This window comes from Nicrophorus vespilloides, unplaced genomic scaffold, assembly GCF_001412225.1.
Source record: "Nicrophorus vespilloides isolate i.1.1-1 unplaced genomic scaffold, Nicve_v1.0, whole genome shotgun sequence".
In the NCBI taxonomy this organism is placed as follows: Eukaryota; Metazoa; Arthropoda; class Insecta; order Coleoptera; family Silphidae; genus Nicrophorus; species Nicrophorus vespilloides.
Window position 1 is genome coordinate 76,186 of NW_017099915.1, and position 18,565 is coordinate 94,750.

General features: G+C 32.2%; 3 protein-coding genes across 3 annotated transcripts; 1 reads left to right on the forward strand and 2 right to left on the reverse strand.

Moving 5' to 3' along the window:
- Nucleotides 1–1,626: 1,626 nt before the first annotated feature.
- LOC108566056 (zinc finger protein ubi-d4 B-like) lies at nt 1,627–9,550 on the reverse strand. The gene is made up of 7 exons (XM_017925754.1): nt 9,228–9,550; nt 8,284–8,785; nt 8,089–8,215; nt 5,863–6,279; nt 4,987–5,295; nt 2,306–2,418; nt 1,627–2,225 (listed from the first exon to the last, which is right to left on the reverse strand). The coding sequence occupies exons 1-7, from the start codon at nt 9,281–9,283 to the stop codon at nt 2,100–2,102; spliced, it is 1,650 nt and encodes a 549-aa protein (XP_017781243.1). The 5' UTR covers nt 9,284–9,550; the 3' UTR covers nt 1,627–2,099.
- Nucleotides 9,551–9,779: 229 nt separating this feature from the next.
- Nucleotides 9,780–10,682, forward strand: LOC108566057 (mitochondrial import receptor subunit TOM20 homolog). The gene is made up of 2 exons (XM_017925755.1): nt 9,780–10,208; nt 10,282–10,682. Exons 1-2 carry the CDS (start codon nt 10,076–10,078, stop codon nt 10,602–10,604), a joined length of 456 nt encoding a protein of 151 aa, XP_017781244.1. The 5' UTR covers nt 9,780–10,075; the 3' UTR covers nt 10,605–10,682.
- A 2,584-nt stretch (nt 10,683–13,266) lies between these two features.
- Nucleotides 13,267–18,445, reverse strand: LOC108566053 (cofilin/actin-depolymerizing factor homolog). Its single transcript, XM_017925750.1, has 3 exons — nt 18,331–18,445; nt 14,882–15,204; nt 13,267–13,584 (listed from the first exon to the last, which is right to left on the reverse strand). Exons 1-3 carry the CDS (start codon nt 18,331–18,333, stop codon nt 13,464–13,466), a joined length of 447 nt encoding a protein of 148 aa, XP_017781239.1. The 5' UTR covers nt 18,334–18,445; the 3' UTR covers nt 13,267–13,463.
- Between the last annotated feature and the right edge of the window lie 120 nt (nt 18,446–18,565).

The following is an 18,565-nucleotide window of genomic DNA, read 5'->3' on the forward strand; positions in this document are numbered from 1 at the left end:
TGTCTTTCTACTCTAATATTAATATCATCTTGTAGCTGTAGAAACTGTACATCTGAGCGTACATTACTTAAGCCAATGTTACCCATAAATTTTCTGCGCAAAAGCAGCAAATGTTGTCCAGTTTTTACAATTTTAATTTTTCAATTAAAACATATTTTTTAACTAATAATATTTACCGGTAAGCAAAAATAACGGTAAATTTGGATGTCTTATATACAATAACTCTAAATAACTTGAGTATCGAACAAGATCCAACAAACACGTTTAACATCCAAGTATTTAAACTATCGTATGAATATGCGCACTTATACATCTCGCAAAAATAATTCTTGAAATGCAAAAACTGTAAGAAAAAAGAATTTAATATTTCTCTTTCCATATTTATATACTCAATATTAAAAATAGATTTTTTTGACAAAATTAAACATTGAATGTAAGTATTACTTTGTTCAAATTCTTAAAAAGAAATCAATACACTAGAAAAGTTTATACGTATTTAAAAAAAATGATATTACTATATGCAACTATACGCACAAATTAAATAATTATATAAATATACATTTTTTAAATTTAATTTATAAATATATGAACATATATAAAACTAAAAAAATGCTAGATTTTTTTTATAAATATTTATATTTATCAGAGAGTCGAACCGACAGTAATTTCGTTCGGGTTTACGGTTACGTTCCAAGTAATTGTTAACGTTCCAGATTCGGTTCGTCTAAAAATTTCAGTTCAGTTTCGGTTCCGGATGAAATTAAAATTTAAAATCGAAAAATACAGCAATTTAAATTCGTTAAAGTTAAAATTTAAAACCGGTTCGACTCTCTGATTTTTATAATCGTTTCTTTCCACACCTTCCCTATTCACTTAGCTTACGCATCTTGCGCAATTTCGCCAGCCACTGTTTTGTTATTATAATACCCGAACTCTACTAAAGTTCATTACAGCTGCTAGCGTAGTTACTAGATTATATTCGCTTGGTATCAGAAGAGAGAAAAAAACAACTAAAAAATAATATTTCTTTTATTATAATTATAATAAATAGTAGCAGTCGGTAAAATTAAACAATTTTTTTTAACTATATCGATCACATTGGAATATAAAAGTACATGTATAGGCAATATCTGGACATCCGAGGTGTTATAATATATTCTTAATTTTAAATAAATTCATCTGCATTATTATTCTAGTATTGTTCAACTGAATGAGGCTAGAAAAATAAGTTATAAATTTAATAAAATATTTACATTTTTTTTAAATCTTTCATTCTCAATATCTATAAATATCATAAAAATATATTTTTTTTAGAAGTACAGGCAACCACAGTCGCACATCATATTTCATACGCGGACGATTGATTTCTTTGCAAACACGCGCATCGATTTTCGAGTATAATAAATATATATGTATATGAATGATGTATATTGATTGAATATTTTCGTTTCATTTCTTTTTTATTACAAAAAAATAGCTTCGAAGGATTATAATATTTGTATATAGAATATTTGTAAAAACAAAAACCGTATGAGGTAGCTATAATAATTAATAATTAAGAGAATGGACTATTATCAACAACAGTTCAGAAATTAAGTTATATATGTATAAAAAAAACACATGTGAATCAATAGTTTAGGCCATTAATAATAATAATAATAATTTACAAATCTCAATTGTTTTTTTTTTCTTCTTCTCTCTTTCGATAATTATAAGTACATAATCCTAAAACCCTTCTGGCTCTCATCAATATAATTATGTTCTCTTACTCTTCGTAGTTTAAGTACTTAAGCCTAAGTCGTTTCCCTTTCAATTTATACATCACTAATTTATACACACACATATATATGTATGATTTAAAAAAAAATAAGTTTCATAAAAAAATATATTACAAACTAAGGATGCTGATTTTTTTCTTCAAAAATTAAAATTAGAACGTAACAAACCTAAGGGAAATACCATCTTCACGACTTGTTGCAAACGCAAGGAAGAAATCGTGAACTAAAAACTATCACTTATTTCGAATACTACGAAATTAAGAAGCTATACGCCTTTTTCTTCCTCTCCGTGTCTCCGCTTCATTCCCCGGGAACGCTATTCTATTTGTGGAATTCGTGGATACACAACTTGCAAGACCAAGAACCTTCCGGAGGAGTAGTCAGTGGAGGACTCAGACAATACATGTGATATCCGCGATCACAATCATCACAAAACAATAATTGATCCTGAAACCATCGGTACAATGAGAATGCATACCTTTTTTTTGGCGTATTCTAATAATTTACTATATTATCTAAGTACTTACGTCGTTATCAGAAGTTCCACACACAGAACAGCATTTACACTCGATACATTGCCATCTGTACTTTTTCACCGATATATTCATATTGGCTGTGAATTGCAAACACGTTGGATGGCCTAGATAGGACAAGAATTAATCGCAATTAATTACAACTAAATAACCATTGGAAAAATAATTATGTAAGTGATCAAGAAGTTATCAGATACTTACCATACGACAAAACACAACTTATTTAATACCCGACGCAATTATTATTTTCATATGAATTATTATTGGCGTTTGTGAATATTGATAAAAATTTAATACAGTGGAACCTCGCATAACGAGCAAAATGAATTGCAAGAAAAATGACTCGCTTAACGAGCGTAGTTTCGCATAACGAGTGACGAGGAGAAGAGAAGTCCCAGATTGCGCGCCTCTTACATCATTTTTCAAACTTGTGTACACATATTATGTGTATTTTTGAATATGTTTCACTCTACGAGTAAAAATCTGAAAATTTATAACGGATTAAACTCGTTAAGCGAGGTTCCACTGTATATCGTTTGAAAAATAAATAGCTTAAATATGCTCAACAATTGAAAAGCAATAAAAAAAATCGCACAAACCGAATATCTAAAGCAACGAGGCCCAGAAAGACTCTTTGACCATCGGGGAATGATTTCGTGGATTTGCGGAAGGAGAGGATTGATATTTTTTTCCAAAGTGCCGAAGAACAGTGACTTTCCAAGTTACGTAAATTTTTCTTTCTTTTTTTTTGGTATATAAAGGCTTTTACTGTACGTGATTTCAATGCATCAAAATAATTTTCTTTTCCTTTTTCCATTTAGAAGAAAATGCGTTCACCCGAAAAAAAAAACAATAACGTGCGCGAAAATTTCAATGCATCAAAAAGAAAGAGTATTCGTTGTTGGTCGTTCCATCATTAGCAATCAATGGTATTTCAGAAAAATGTACATAAATTGAAGTGCACTCAAATCTTCAGCACTCGAGAAAAAAAAAAGAAACGTAGAGAAAACAAAGAACAAGATTCTTAAAAATAAAAAGCGAAAAGAAAATTTTTCGTCGTCCATTTTTTTTTTCATATATATATTTTCTTGCATCATTCCATTTTAAGGTTTCTTTGTAGATTCTTTGTTGGCATATTTTTAATATTAATATACTTAATATTGCACTAAATTTACATTATATACGCTTGGAAAATAACTGTTCTCACAACTTTTTTTTTGGTTAAAAAAATTACATCCCTCGCACATACACGCACTCGACAAACATGAATTCCCATCGATTCGAGAAAAAAATATAAAATAAATCAAATATTAAGAACAAAACTATAAATTCTCCTAATCGTCTCATCGAAATTATGCCCCAAATATTTCTAAACCAACACAACACTTAGGAACTTTCGCCCATTTTAATATTTCCTTCACCAACAGAAACAAAAAATCTAATCTCTTCTAATTATGTTGGGTTAAAAATATTTCGATTTACAATTTACTTAAAGCAATAAACAATATATAATAATAATTAACAAAGCATCATCAGATCTCCAATTATAAATAAATATTATACATTAATTAGATTCTTTTAAATCATCTTTTATAAATATATATTTATATATATACTTAATAAAGTCAAAATTATTGACTAGAATTTCTGCTATTCAAAATTAACGTTCCTTTAAGAAATCCGATTGAAACAAAGTATTGAAGAGCTGTTGCAAAGGAATCCTTAGGACATTCAGAATATCCAAGATTTATACAACAACTAATCAGAAAAATCCAACAAACAATTGCTTTATGTCAGCCTCCATTTCAATCGACCGAAAAATCAATAAGTTTGACTTAAAAATGCCCATTCTCTCAATCTCTTGAATCGGAAGACTATGAAATTATAAAATTAAAAAGTGCACCAATATTATTTTTTCACATTCTTCTTTTTCAGAGTGGTTAGTCAGTGTGTACATTCTATAAACTATTATATCATTCATTTTGATTTAGGTAAAATTTGAATACTGGACTTAACATCACTCTCATATTTTTAACTTTGTACGTATTTCACTTCTTTCGCGTTTCTTCAATATTTTGGCAGTTTTTCTTTTGTATCAAAAATTCACCTAAAGTCCAGCAAATATGGTCCATTAATATCATTCAACTATCATTTAAAAGAAAACAATACAACATATTCCTATATATATACAAAGCGAATTTGCATATCCCATAATATTATAATAATATTACATCATCTAGACAGAGACACAAGTGAATTTGATAATATGTGTGTTAATCTAAGTAAAGCTTCTTCTTGACCAGCAAACGTTTTGAGCAAATGGTTGCAAATCGATCAGACTTAAAACCACTGTTCTAATTAAACATTAGAAGATCTAGCTGAAGCTTATGACATTCTTTTTTTTTTTTTGGTCGCCCAAATTAAACCATTCCCCTTGTCGTCATTCACATAATAATATAACAAAACTTATACATATAAAAATAATTGCGGCGACTCAAGTATACACAAATACGTATATAATAGACTTTTTTTAGAAAAATATGTGTTGCCCAAAAATTTGGTTTTAGAATATTTCTTTTGCTATAATAAGGAACACAAATTGAATTTGCTTCAACGAATTGACTAAAGTTTCTTTTTGCGGCCCTTTTTGGGCTTCTCATCGACTTTCCCCTTACCTGATCTTCCGCAATCTGAACACGAAACTAGCTCCTCAGAGCCACCGGTTTTCTTGTTCTCGTTAGAATCGCCTAAACAAAAATCGCAATAGGGACTGGGAGCGGCCTTCGGTTTTTGCTCCATCGTCGCTACCATCGAATGGATCTGAGGAGGCGTTTCGATGGTTTTCTCTGGAACCAAGACTGGCATCGGTGGATCCTCTATGGTAGGCGGAACGGGTGCGGGCAAGTTTGGCGGCAAAGTTGGAGGAGCCTGAGTCGGCGGCAATTGGGGCGGGTTCGACTGTCGGCCACGCCTTCCGGGAGTGCCTAAATTAAAATCGTCCAAACGGAAGCAATTAAATATCGCGCCAGTCAACACAAGTTATCAAGAAAATATAAGACAAAATAAAAATAATCAAAATACACTCACTCACAAGAAAACACAATGTAATAATAATAAAAAAATTAAAAACAAATAAATGCGAGTCTCGTGTCTCTACAACGGCAGAAATAAAAACACATTTAGAATATATAATATATATATATGTATATGAAAGAACTTTTGGATTTGTCTTTGCAAAACTTATTTGGTTTTTCGGGCAGAGAATTATTAATATTTAATGAGTGCAGACAATGCAAAATAAAAGGAAAGTATTTTAAGTTAAAGCTGTTTAGGTCTACTGTTGATGTAACTACTGGCAAACTCGGACCAACTTGCATCATTCAATAAGGATAAAAATAATAAACAAACAGTATTAAATAAAGACTATTTGGTAACAAAAGTAAAATAAAATAAGTATACTACACATGCATCTAGTAAAATAATAACAATAATAAAAGTAATAAAAACACAAATAAGTATATAGTAAATAAATAAAAGAAATAAGGCAGTACCGGCTGGGTGGTTCAAGAAAGACACATAACTATCTTGATAGACGTTTCCTGGAGCTGCACCGGGGGCGGGCAAGGCATCTCCTAAATTACCAGAAGGGGGCGGCAAGAGGCCGCCACCCAGGAGAGGTGGCGGCGGCATGGCCGGGCCGCCTAGATTGGGGTGCAGCGGAGGAACGCCGCCGCCGCCAATCGGCATTCCGATGCCCATGTGGGGCGGCGGCGGACCGCCGACCAGGGGTGGCAGCCCACCACCGCCCATGGCGGCGGCAGACCCCATGGGGGGAATGGGCGCGGCTGACGGGGGCACGATTTGTGGCGGGGCCGCTTCGCGCGAATTCTCGTCACTTGCACCCTCTTTGTGCGAATGTCCGTAGTGGTAAGTCAGTCCAGGCCGCGTCTTGTACCGCGCCCCACACACTGAAATTTGCCAAAGAACAAAAAAAAATCCAATTGGTTCTCCACTGTAAATTTTTGTTTTATACTCTTCAAAAAAGAAAAGAAAATTTTCCCCTCAACTTTGTAGAGAAAAAATATATAAATAATTTGCAAGTAAAATAAGACTATCCACCCCCAGGCGACACATGATGTGTTATGCAATGATCAATTAATTACGAATAAAATATATTTATATATAAGAATATATATAAATATGTATCTATATAACAAATAAATAAACTCAAATAATATTAGGAAAATCAACAATGATGATCATCTACAATTCAAATCACAAGGTGTATGCAACCAAATATACATCTAATCTTTTATAATATATTAAATGTTGATGGATTAATCTACAATGAGGATGATAATGTGTTTTCAAATCACAACCCTCCCAGAATATATGTATATAGATAGGACCTAATACGTCATAATAATTGAAGAGTTTTGAAGAGCATAAAAATTATTTCTCTTACATGTTATTCATTTTTTGTTTAATTTCTCATATTTTTTAGTGTACACGCTCAATCGCTTAGCAATTAGAGGGACTAGAACCGAACATCTCTCAAATCCGCTCCGGGCATTAGATGATATATAAAAAAGTCGAATGTAAAGTAATGAAAATCCGCTAAAAATAAATAAAAAATAACAAGAGAAGCTAGTCAAATCGCCAACTGCCAGTTAGTCAAATAGAGAGCAGAGCTGATTAGTAATTAATAATAGTACGGTAAAAGAACCAAAGCGGCCAAATATAGAACGTCGTGAACCCGAACCGAAAATCACACGCACTCGTACGCCGGAAAATAAAAGGCTAGAAAATAAAAGGGCGGATAAATCACTTTTCTTGCTCCAATCCTCTTTTTCGGTTCGAGTCCCTGTCTTAACAATAAATAAGAAGAAAAAGCTGATTTTCTAAGCATCAAGCGTAAACACTATTTGTAGTCTATAGGAGCTACTCGAGATATCAAATAGCAATTAACATTCGCAATAAACAACAATACCAGAATCAACAAATTCTCAAAAACCAATGTTAAATACTATCTGTATCTGCTGTACGACTCACTTTCCATGCTCAAGCATTAATTAACGATCTCTTCTCAAAATTTTCAAATACACACAACGCTTTTCTCAGCAAGTAAAAAATATCTTACATTTGAAATATTTTAAAATACCTTGATTTTCGTTACATGAGCCGTTTTTTAGGTTTCATTAATTGTATATACTATAAATAAATACATATATATATTAAAATTAGAGGATATGTTCGATGAAGGTAATTTCATTTAAAAACAAAATCTCTTCTTTTCATTAAACACTTTAATTATTAAAATATGTATATGAACGAGAATTTTGAAGGTTTATAAATGAGCCCACACTCTCGTAAAACTAAACAAAAAAGAAACTAATGAATGAGTACCAAAAAAGCTTATTAAACTTTTTAAAGCCCTCATCATTACAATATATTCTTAAAATTAAGATAACCCTCTCGCTCTGTTCTTAAAATATCTTAAATATATATATAACAAGGTAAATTAAAATACTGCAATTAAATATTAGTATGTCTTTGGCTACAGGTAAAAGTATGTAAGATATTTATCTCTAAGCTAAATTAAGAGTTATAGACTTAATTGAATCAATTCAACTTTCAAGTTTGATATTTCTTTGATTTGTGTCGATAAACTAATATATTTAATATATAATTCATAAATATGATGAGCTGGTTCATTTCGTTTTTTTTTTTTCATGGTAATTTTAAAGCTCGTTGAAGCTAACGTCTAAAGAACTTACGTTCACAGGCGAAAGGCTTGTCCGGATCGCCTGGCGTCGGATCGAAATTGTGAATTGAAGACTTCTTACGTCCTCTACCGCTTCCCTTCCGTCTACCAGGTGTTCCAGGAGAATCGACTCCTCGCCCCTGGAAACGGCACCAAATTTAATAAATATATTACATTCATAAATTAAATTAAATTTTACACAACTTACCCGGCCTGTTCCTCTACGCTTTTTATTCCTCTTACTGTAAGACTCCTCATAATCCAAATCAGAATCAGGATCAGGTTCATCATATGCATCCATATCCAACATATCCTGTTCGTCATAGAACCATTCCTTTGAGACCTCATCCTTCAACAGCAATTGTGAGTCCTTGCTGTCAGTGTCTTGCAGGGCTGGATTCTCTACTTGGGATATACTGTGCATATCATCATCTAGCAGGTGGTCAACTGCTCGACCATATGCCCTTGCATTCATACTCAAATATTGCCTCCTCTTCTTTCTCCATCTTTGCCTTGGATAACTGTAAATTTGTCCAGGTACTGTGCCAGGCATCCTTTGTCTCTTGTTCATAAATAAGGATGAATGACCCTGTGCCACTCCTGTTTGGCTGTCCAAAAAGGGCAGTCTCATTCTTCTCTCTATACATAATCTTGTATTGTAATTTGCAGATGATTCAAGAGCTTCCTTGTATGAAGAATCATTTAAAAAACTGAAATAAATTTTAAACAACCACTGTCAGTTACTAAAATAATGATAGGTACAAAGAGATAATAACCAGAATAGAATAAAATGATTACGTTTTTGTTTAAATATAGTTACTTTTATTATATCTTCAATTATAAATTTAAATTATAAACAATTTAGTTTTAATAATTATAGAATAACAGATGAAAGATCTTAAAATCTAACAATATACATTCAACATATGGTGTTGTGTATTTTGATAATAAGATTACAAAAGCGTATGTATATTTGATTAAAAGTATATTAAAAACAACAATCGTATTTGTATTGATTGATGGAAACACCCATAAATTAAGTTGTTTTCATAGAAAAGATTAAAAATAATTAGAAATTAACATGTAACATAATCAGAAAGAGTTCGGGCTTGTTAATTAGGATACGATAATAGTATTAAAATGTAACAATACCTTTCTATTTTCTCTAAATTAGTACCAGTGGCGGTGGGCAGAACGGCGGCCGCCATCTTGAAAAGGGCAAACAATCGATGTCTGGTCTGGTTTGGTCTGCCGCTTGGTCAACAACCATCAAGACGGAGCATCCAACACAAAATCGTTAAAAACATTTTCAGCGCCGCACCGGCCCAAAATCAATATTCAACTTTTCATTTCAATATAAGTTCAAGGTCTCTGCCGAAATACTATACACTTAAAAATTTGATAAACTGCATCACACAAACTCCTTCTGCTAAACAACACTTCTAGCCATTCTATCATTCCTAGATACACACATTTTGGAAAGTGAATCAAGAAAAAAAGGAAATAAACAAAATTCATAGTGATTTTTTAGTTTGAAATGTTGGGTCCATTTTTTCTCCATTCATGAAATAAAATGTATCTAAAATGTTTATAAAATTGGCACACTCATTAAGTCAATTAAAAGCATGCACTATCAGAATATATTAATAGGAAATTATAAATAGTATGCATCTAAAGTTCATGAATCGGTATTGAAGATATAGCGGTTGGCAGCAGTGGCGGAAGAAAGGTTCGATAACGCGTTTGGTAACTAGATTTTCCGACGCGTTTTTCACTTGTCTCGGACGGAAAGTCAAATTTCCCACGAAACTGACACACATACAGTTTCCGTTAAATTCTCTTGGAAAAATCAATCAAACAAAATTCGTCTTTGTGTGCATTAATTGTCGAAGAAAGGACGATCGAGGCCCCGCCATCAAAACTTCCTTCTTGTTGAATAAACGTGATGGAAGGTTGCAATTACTGAGACGCCCGGAGAATTAAAGGAAATTTTGAAGGAAATGTCGAGTTTGACGCCGAGCACCGCGCTAGGCATTGCCGCCGGCGTCTGCGGGACCCTTTTCTTAGGCTACTGTATATATTTTGACCATAAGCGCCACAAAGATCCCGACTTCAAGAAGAAACTCAGAGAAAGTAAGCATGGAACTCTTGCTATTTGCCCATTTTGTGTAATCATGCTTCGTTTGTTTTTTCCTTGTGCTATTAGAGCGTAGGACCAAGAAGGCTTCCACCACTGGCAAGCGTACAACCACAAATTTCCCCAACATGAAGGATCATGAGGCTGTACAGAGGTTCTTCCTTCAGGAGGTGCAGCTCGGTGAAGAGCTGCTGGGAGCTGGTGATCTTGAGAATGGAGTCGACCATTTGGGTAACGCAGTCGCCGTTTGCGGCCAGCCCAATGAGCTGCTCCAAGTACTCCAACAAACTTTGCAACCACAAGTGTTCCATCTCTTAATCCAACGACTGCCACAGATAGCACCACGTATTGTCGCACAAGAACGGCAAATGCAAGAAGACGACGTAGAATAAGAGGATTTATCTATTTTTCGTTGTTGCCTAGTCTCACATGGTTAGAAATATATAAAAAAAATATATATTAAAAGAATACGATTCGTTTTTCTTCTTCACATTGATTGATTCATTATACTTATTGTATTGTCATTACTACGTTTGTTGCTCTCTTATTCATTATGTTGTAAAAAGTGCATATGCTCAAGCAATAATTAATATTTAAACAGAAACCTACTATTGTTGTTATTATGAAAGAAGAAAAATTCGAAAAAAAAATTGATTGAAATAAATACAATATTTCTCTAAAATATTTCTTGTTCTGATACTACTACAACCCTCATTTGTAGCTTCCACAACAAACTTGTTGCGCCAGATTATGTTATCTATTAAGAAATCTACTAATATATCTACCATCAAGTATGCATTTACAAGTCAGAGATTAGCTTTTATATTTCATACATTTAAATCTGCTTCTTTTCTATCTGATTGAAACAGCAAGTATATCTTACAAAAAAGGAAATGAAAGAAATTTGGGATATATCAACACCAAATTTCTAGACTGGATATTGTTGAAATGAAAATACATATATCATTTCAACAACATCCATGTTTAATTATGCAATCGTATATAATAATGAAAATATTTACGAAAACACAATTTTAACGTTTTTTTTAATTGTAAGAAAATCTTTATTAGTCACAATTCACAAATCTTTAATATTTGTTAGGTGTTCTTCCACTTATTGTTCCAGCAGTTCATATAGTTTCTCAATGGGGGACCATCCTCTCTGAAATTTCTATATACTCTTCTGTTCACTGTAACTGCTTATGTAATTTACAAATCTCAATATATTTAATAAAAAAAAGATTTGTTGTATGCGTGACCTCAAAACAAATATAAGAGATTTTTATTTATCTTGTTAAACCAAAAAAACTATACGCGCTTGGTAAGTTATAACTACTATAAATAAAGTAATCAAAAACGAAACGTGCTCTAATTAGATTGCTTATATCGTCTGCAATAGCTGACATATTGCTAGCATAATTTTTGTTTGTCTATTGATTGTTTAGTATTTCTTAATTAAATAAACAAATATGATACGCAGTACTTTTGATAGCGTTTTTTGTAATAATATACAGAAACACAAACTTCTGTATTTAATTTTCATCTTTCTGTTTGCTAAATTTTACAACAAAAGAATTACAAATAAATGGAATATTGTTATCAAACGAATTTCAAAAAAAATAACAAGTATTTAAAAAAATCTAAAAGCACACTTGAACTTATAGTTAAACTTTTGTCGTACACTTAAGTAGTTATTGTGCTTTGGACTTTATTAAAAAAATAATCTAATTTATATCAATAATGTGGATTTATTATTTTTGAAAATTATGAAATGGTACTGTTCTATGCAGATTTGTAATTATACTGTGCAATTTCCTTAGTGACGATGATTTTACCAAATATTGGAACTATTCATTCCGTTTGAGTTCTAATACGAAAATTAACACTTTTATATTCATTTTTAATTATGTAAAAGCTTTTCCAGGTGTTTTTTGCTTTGTCGACTAAAAATGAAACGTTCTTATAGTTAATGGATCTTACAAAGGCAGCAATAAGTAAAAATTGGAAAAATTTATTTTGTGGCGTATTAAAAAAGAAACATAAGATTGCATAAGATCTAGTGCGTTTTGTCCGTTAAATTTTGTGGAACTCATACGTCGTAACGGTTTATGCAACCAAGCATAAAAAAGATCTGGTAGATGGTTGCTTTTGATATCTCTTTTAATTCATGTGTCGCGCCTTGATTTCATTATTATTACTAACAGACCTTTAAGGCTAGAATCACCAGCTCTAAACTTAACTAATTTCTTTCGCACAGATCTTTCAGTTAAAGCAACTTCTTTATAAACAGCATCTATCTTAGATGCCTTTAGTGGCATTCTTGCTTTCCAGTATTAGACAAGTGTAAAAGTTTAAAATGCACTTTGTTTTCTTCTATATTCATGAGAGTACTAAACTGACAAACATAATTTGATTTGAAACAAACTTATTTTCTAAAGACGCTTGAAATGTTACCTTTCAGAATGTGTACCAAAGTCAATAGTTTTTAACTTATGATTTATTCAGGCATCACAAATAGCACTTTCGCGAAATTGGCATGAACTTTCCGGATAACCCAATATATTGATATGCTGTAACATATCGTATCCACTGCATATTCACGTAATCATCTTTAATATACATTAAGTATGATACATACTTATTTAAAGAATATATTTTTTTATTCTTAAATGTATTTGTTAACAGGTATTTCGGTAATTACTACTAATAATTTTGATATTGTCTTTATTTACATCATTCAAATTAATCTTGAGAAAGAATAAAATCTTCACTAAATCCAAAAACCTTAGTAATTGATTTAGCTATTAAGCAGTCTACAAAATTGTAGTTCTTTCTTCCTACGTAAGAATTCTACAAATCAAAATAATTAAATATATAAAAACTTCACTTACAAAATAATTACCAATAATACCATTAACGATTGACAATAGTAGCAAAAAAAGAAAGAACAAACAAGATTATTTTTTAAGAAATTTTATTGTGACACAAAAAATTGTTGTGAACAAACGTAGTAATATTCAAATCGAAATAAATTTGAAATAAAACTCTCGCTCCGACAGTTTTAAAAATGAAGCTTTATTATTATCATTAAATACTCAAATACTTATATAAATAGTGCACCCTTTTTTGGATGGGCGGGCGCGGGGATGAGTGACAGTCAAATCAAAAGGCTTGAAGAGAGAAACAAAAATTATCATTATTATTATAATTATATGTTGTTGTTGAGGGAGGATACATTGGGTTGGAGGAAACTATTGGCGATCGGTAGCACGCAGTTTCTCTTCGACGGCCTCCTGGCTGGCCTCCGACAAGTCTGTTGCCTGAATGTACTTTTGTACACCGACTAATGATTTCTTAAGAGCATCGAAAGAGCTGAAATAATACAAAAAAATACATCAATTACTACTAAAGTACAAAGTCACATCAATATGTCTGTCTATCGTCCTCTCTCAAATATATATAGGACCGACATCGACCACGCAGCACTTGCGCCATGTGCATTTTCTGTCTGCGGAAAATATATTGAACCAAGGGTGATTTTTTTTTCCTTCTCCCCTTCTGTATCATTTTAGAAATCCCAAGTGAAGGATTTCTCCAACAAATCATCAGCAGACCATTCCCAATAATTACGAATAACATATAATAAAATATATATTATCAGCTAAAACTTCACATATATATATATCTATATATATATTAAATTCATTATCAGAAAGCAACAAAAAAAATATGTACAACTTCATACATTTTGTTTATCTATGTCAAACTATAATATACTAATTTAATGCGAAACGCAAAAAGACGTTTTCCAATCATATACATTCATATTTATTTAAAGAAAAATTTATCAAAGATAGATAAAATATGAATGAATAATTTTATTAATAACTCGTAATGTATTTTCTATATTTGAAGATGAAACAATTTATTTTGTGAGAACAAATATGTGAATGGTTTTCATTATAGAAGTTATATTTCAACTATATACCGCATGATATCGGTTCTAAAATGGCCTTCGAATAATAATCTAATCATAGAGCACAGCATAATATATCACAAGCAGCCATATAATTTTTGAAATATAATTTTGGTTAAGACAATCTCTTGAAAATAGAATGATTAGAAATTGAATTGAGTTTATATTTAAAATTGTATTAACTTATTAGGAAAACTTTGCAGTTGAAAGTTGAGCAATTACAATGGTATGTATAGAATATACGATTTACTTCACAACTTGCTAGACACAAAAGTGTTTAACTCTTGAAAATAACTTTCTAATTACATTATAAAAAAATAATATGACGCATCCCGACAATATCCATAAGCAACGTTACATAATTATAACAAGCAATTTATTCATTCAAGTGCAACTTTACAACATAGGTGCTTAAATGCAAGGTTTTCTATTATCTAAGCATTAATTAGCAATGTATCAAATATACAACAATTCGTCTTTTTTCAATTTTGATTAATACAACTATAACAAATGTTACAATCATAAAATATTATGTTAGTTTATATTTTAATTAATAGCAAACATCGCAAATTTTCAGTTATATTTCAAATTTGCGAACTTATGAATTTTATAAATTTTAATGCTTAGTGGTTCTTATTGAGAGTTAATGTTTCCAGTGTATACGTCGATCAAATATTTTGAGCAATATCTTACCTTGAGTACAACATCTTCTTCTTGACTTTGGCAGTGTCTGGACACCAGGACATAAGGAAGAGCTTCTGTTTCTTGGATGATTCAGAGGTGCCCTGGCACTGATGCATGTACTCGAAGTCATAGAGGCCGTAGCGGCATTCACCAGCACCACCAGCCTGAAGGTCCGTAAGGAACTTATCGTACTCCTCATCGCGAGCTCCGATCACCTCAACATCGATCTGCCTCTCATCCTTGATGAAGAAGATCACATAGCGATGCTTCTTATCCTTTTTGATCTCTTCATAAGTTGTCTTGCAGGCATCCGAAACCGTCACACCCGATGCCTAACGGAACCAAACAAAAAAAAAACAACATGATGAGGATAAGGAAAAGAGCAGCACATTCCGTATAATTGAATTATAAATCAAAAAATTAATTCGCGTGAAGAATGAAATCCGCGTATAAACAGAGTTCATTATCGTTAATTAGTAATACTTAAAAAATACTAATTATGGAAGAAAAATCAGTAAAAATTGCGAATAATTAAATTTTGTCCCAAATAATATAGAAATGATTTATACGATCGAATGAATAATAGAATAATTATGACTCAAACTTTGATAATTTGAACACGGGTGATTCAATGACGAGATAAAGTCACGCCATCTTTTCAGAAAAGGAATGAATAATATTCAAGCGCGTAGTAGAAGACAGGAAACAGAACTTTAAAAAAATAGACAGGAAATGCACCATTTGAATACCTAAAATTTTAAGGGAAAAACATGTCCTAAATATTTTTTTGTTGTTAATGTAAAAGACAAATTATGTTTTACTAATATAACGTCAAACAAAAAAAAAACTTTGTTTTTTAACACATTGGATATCAACAGTTCTAACTCAATTTTCCAAGAATCGGATTAACAAAACTGATTTTCTAATTTCATTGTTAATGTTGTTTAAAAACATGAATTTATAAGATTGTAATTTTTGATAACTATGATTTTATTTTTCTGCAAAATTTTGTCCTTTTGAACACTTAAGTTCATTGAATTATAGAAAGTAATTACTCATGGAAATGCCGCAATGAATCACAAACGTATTGGGAAAGTCAAGGTCTCGCTCTCGAGTCATTGAATGGATCAATTGTGAAATTTCGGTGGAAAAAATACTCCGAAAAGAGGAGAGGATAACAAAAATAACGACGGGCCCATGTGGTCGCCGGGTCTAGTCTAAAGAGTGAGCAGAGTTAACTCCCCCCAACCAACTAACTAACCAACTATGCTACCAACCAGCGTACCAACTAATTTTAGCCCAATCTATTTTAAATTCTATCCTAAAATTAAATACAAAATATCTTTTAATACTGAGCGCGCGGAGTGTCGAGAGATAAAGAGGAAACAACGCTGGGGGTAAAAAAAAAAGATCTCAGATCAAACAAAACAATACGTTATTGTTTTTCATAATAAAGAAATATGCGGCAATTGTTCGAAGATTATTTGTATAAATAACCGCATTTTTTTGAGGTTGATATTGGAGATTTGGTAGTTAATGAATTAATATGTTTCTATATGAAAGTGGTATGGGCGTCCAAAAATACTTTTGAAAGTTCGAAACGTGCAGAGGAGTGCTATTTGCAAATTTTATTAAATCCTCTCCGCACACACACGCACACTTTTGGATTTCGGCCAGAGAATGAAATAAATTTTGTTTGACAAAATCCTGTCCATACAAAGAGAGGGGAACCAAATTAGGAACACGTAAAACATGTTCCTTTCAACCGGCTATCGAACACGAGATTTTTGTGCCTTATGGTAAATCATAATTAGTTGTACTGGAGCATACGATTCTAATTGTTCTGAATTGAGAATATAATTCATTCAATTATTAACAATAATCATTGTGCAAACGATTCAATCGGATCGGTTATAAACTAATTAAGGAAACGGAACTTTTTAGCAAACCAAATGTTACGCGAGATAATTGGTAACGATGGACAAAAAAAAATAGTGAAAGTCATTAAAAATTCGCAAACTGGTTCCAAAAAGAGACAGGTTAATCAACAGCTAGCTGTTGTTTTTAATGATATATGTAGAGTTAAAAATATGAGATTAATTGAAAAATGCTATTATTCATCTCACTGATAAGGAACGTGGAAACAAACTGATCATATCATTGGATCTTTAAATATAATTATACAGTTACACATTGTTTGCAATCCATTATGAATACTGCGCATCATTAAATCTTGAATTTCATAACAATCAAATAAAAATGCAAGTGTTGTTTTACATTATTTACTGGATAATCGTGTTTATATCTAATATTAGTCACGTTCATTGATAAACTGGAAATTTCTATGATTTACTGATTACACTGATGATTTGATTCGCAAAAACAATTGATTTACATACTTGTAAAATGTGCATGTAAAATTTATTTGTTAAAATGTGCTGAGAAGTGCTATGGTGTTCTAGATCAATCGATATAAAATTAATGTTCAAGAATATGCGTTAATTTGAGAACGTGGTTAACTTTATTATATAGGCTAAAAAAATGTAATTGTTATTAGAATACATGAGTTTTACACTTTTTCGTGTAATTTATCAATTATATATTATCAGGAAATTATCATTCCTTGAAGATTGCATAAATTATCTGATTGAAGCAAAATATGTTCTTCCAAGTGTGCAAAGCTGAATAATTAAATTGAATCGGTTTTAAATTAGAGTCCACATAGAAAATTCCTTAATTGATGAATATGGTTTACAGTTTTGTTTCGGTATAATTGATTAACGGTACGTATCTGACAGACTGAATTTCTTTATTATTAATAGATTGCATTATCTAATTGGCAAAAACAATTGATTTGCGTGTAATGTCTTTTTGTTAATAAATTGTTGTTTTGAGATGTTATCCGGTTTTCTAGTAACTAGAATCTAGTTGAATTGGACCGCTTGAAAATTAGAGTCCACCCACTACACATTAAGAATCTGCGTTAATTGGTAAATATGATTTACAACAGTTTTGTATCGGTGCAATTGATGAATGGTATGTTATCATAGAGATAAATGTTGAAACGAACAAAAAAAGCGCTTCGAAACGTATGGAATGAGAGAACAGACCCTTAGGCGAGTAGAGTATGGGCGAGGCGTCGAAATGAGTCATTGCTGGCACCTTTCGGCGATGCAAATTGCAAGAAATGCGGCGAAAAGGGTGGCGGATCAGGGAAAAGTGAAGCCCTTCGTAGACGGCAAAGCGACTTCCGGGTCGTGGTCCATATTTTTTTTGCGTGCATTCGTGCGAAATTAGAAATGAAATGGCGACCGGCTAAACGCAACCGCCAACCGACCGAGATTCGCCGCTACCAAGGCAACACAAGAAACGAAAACGCGAGTGCTGGGAATCGCGGAAGCTACGGACACGACGGCCAAACGGTGTTCAAAGTATATACAAAGATCTGGTGTTCTTACCATATTGAATTAATTGGAGAGGTAAAATTTAAAGGGTATCAAATGAAGCAGATGCACCCTGCTGCCAACTTGCTCAACTGTGGTCTTTGGAGGTCTAGCGGACGTTGATCCACCGGCGTTGACACGAGCATGCGCGCCGTCGTTCCGATTACTACGCCTCGCCGCCACCAATCCAACACAGTCAGAAAAAATAAAGACAGAGAAGGACATATCGACAAAGTAAGTGACAGAGCGA

What these genes read in the sequence shown, in the direction of transcription:
- LOC108566056 (XM_017925754.1), bottom strand. Translation starts at nt 9,283, where the DNA reads ATGGCGGCCGCCGTTCTGCCCACCGCCACTGGTACTAATTTAGAGAAA. An exon ending in AATTTAGAGAAAATAGAAAG is followed by an intron (nt 8,786 to 9,227) that starts GTATTGTTACAT and finishes AATTTATTTCAG; the next exon opens with TTTTTTAAATGATTCTTCAT. An exon ending in AGCGTAGAGGAACAGGCCGG is followed by an intron (nt 8,216 to 8,283) that starts GTAAGTTGTGTA and finishes TGCCGTTTCCAG; the next exon opens with GGGCGAGGAGTCGATTCTCC.
- LOC108566053 (XM_017925750.1), bottom strand. An exon ending in AAGAAGATGTTGTACTCAAG is followed by an intron (nt 13,585 to 14,881) that starts GTAAGATATTGC and finishes GTATTATTTCAG; the next exon opens with CTCTTTCGATGCTCTTAAGA.
- LOC108566057 (XM_017925755.1), top strand. Translation starts at nt 10,076, where the DNA reads ATGTCGAGTTTGACGCCGAGCACCGCGCTAGGCATTGCCGCCGGCGTC. An exon ending in CAAGAAGAAACTCAGAGAAA is followed by an intron (nt 10,209 to 10,281) that starts GTAAGCATGGAA and finishes TTGTGCTATTAG; the next exon opens with AGCGTAGGACCAAGAAGGCT.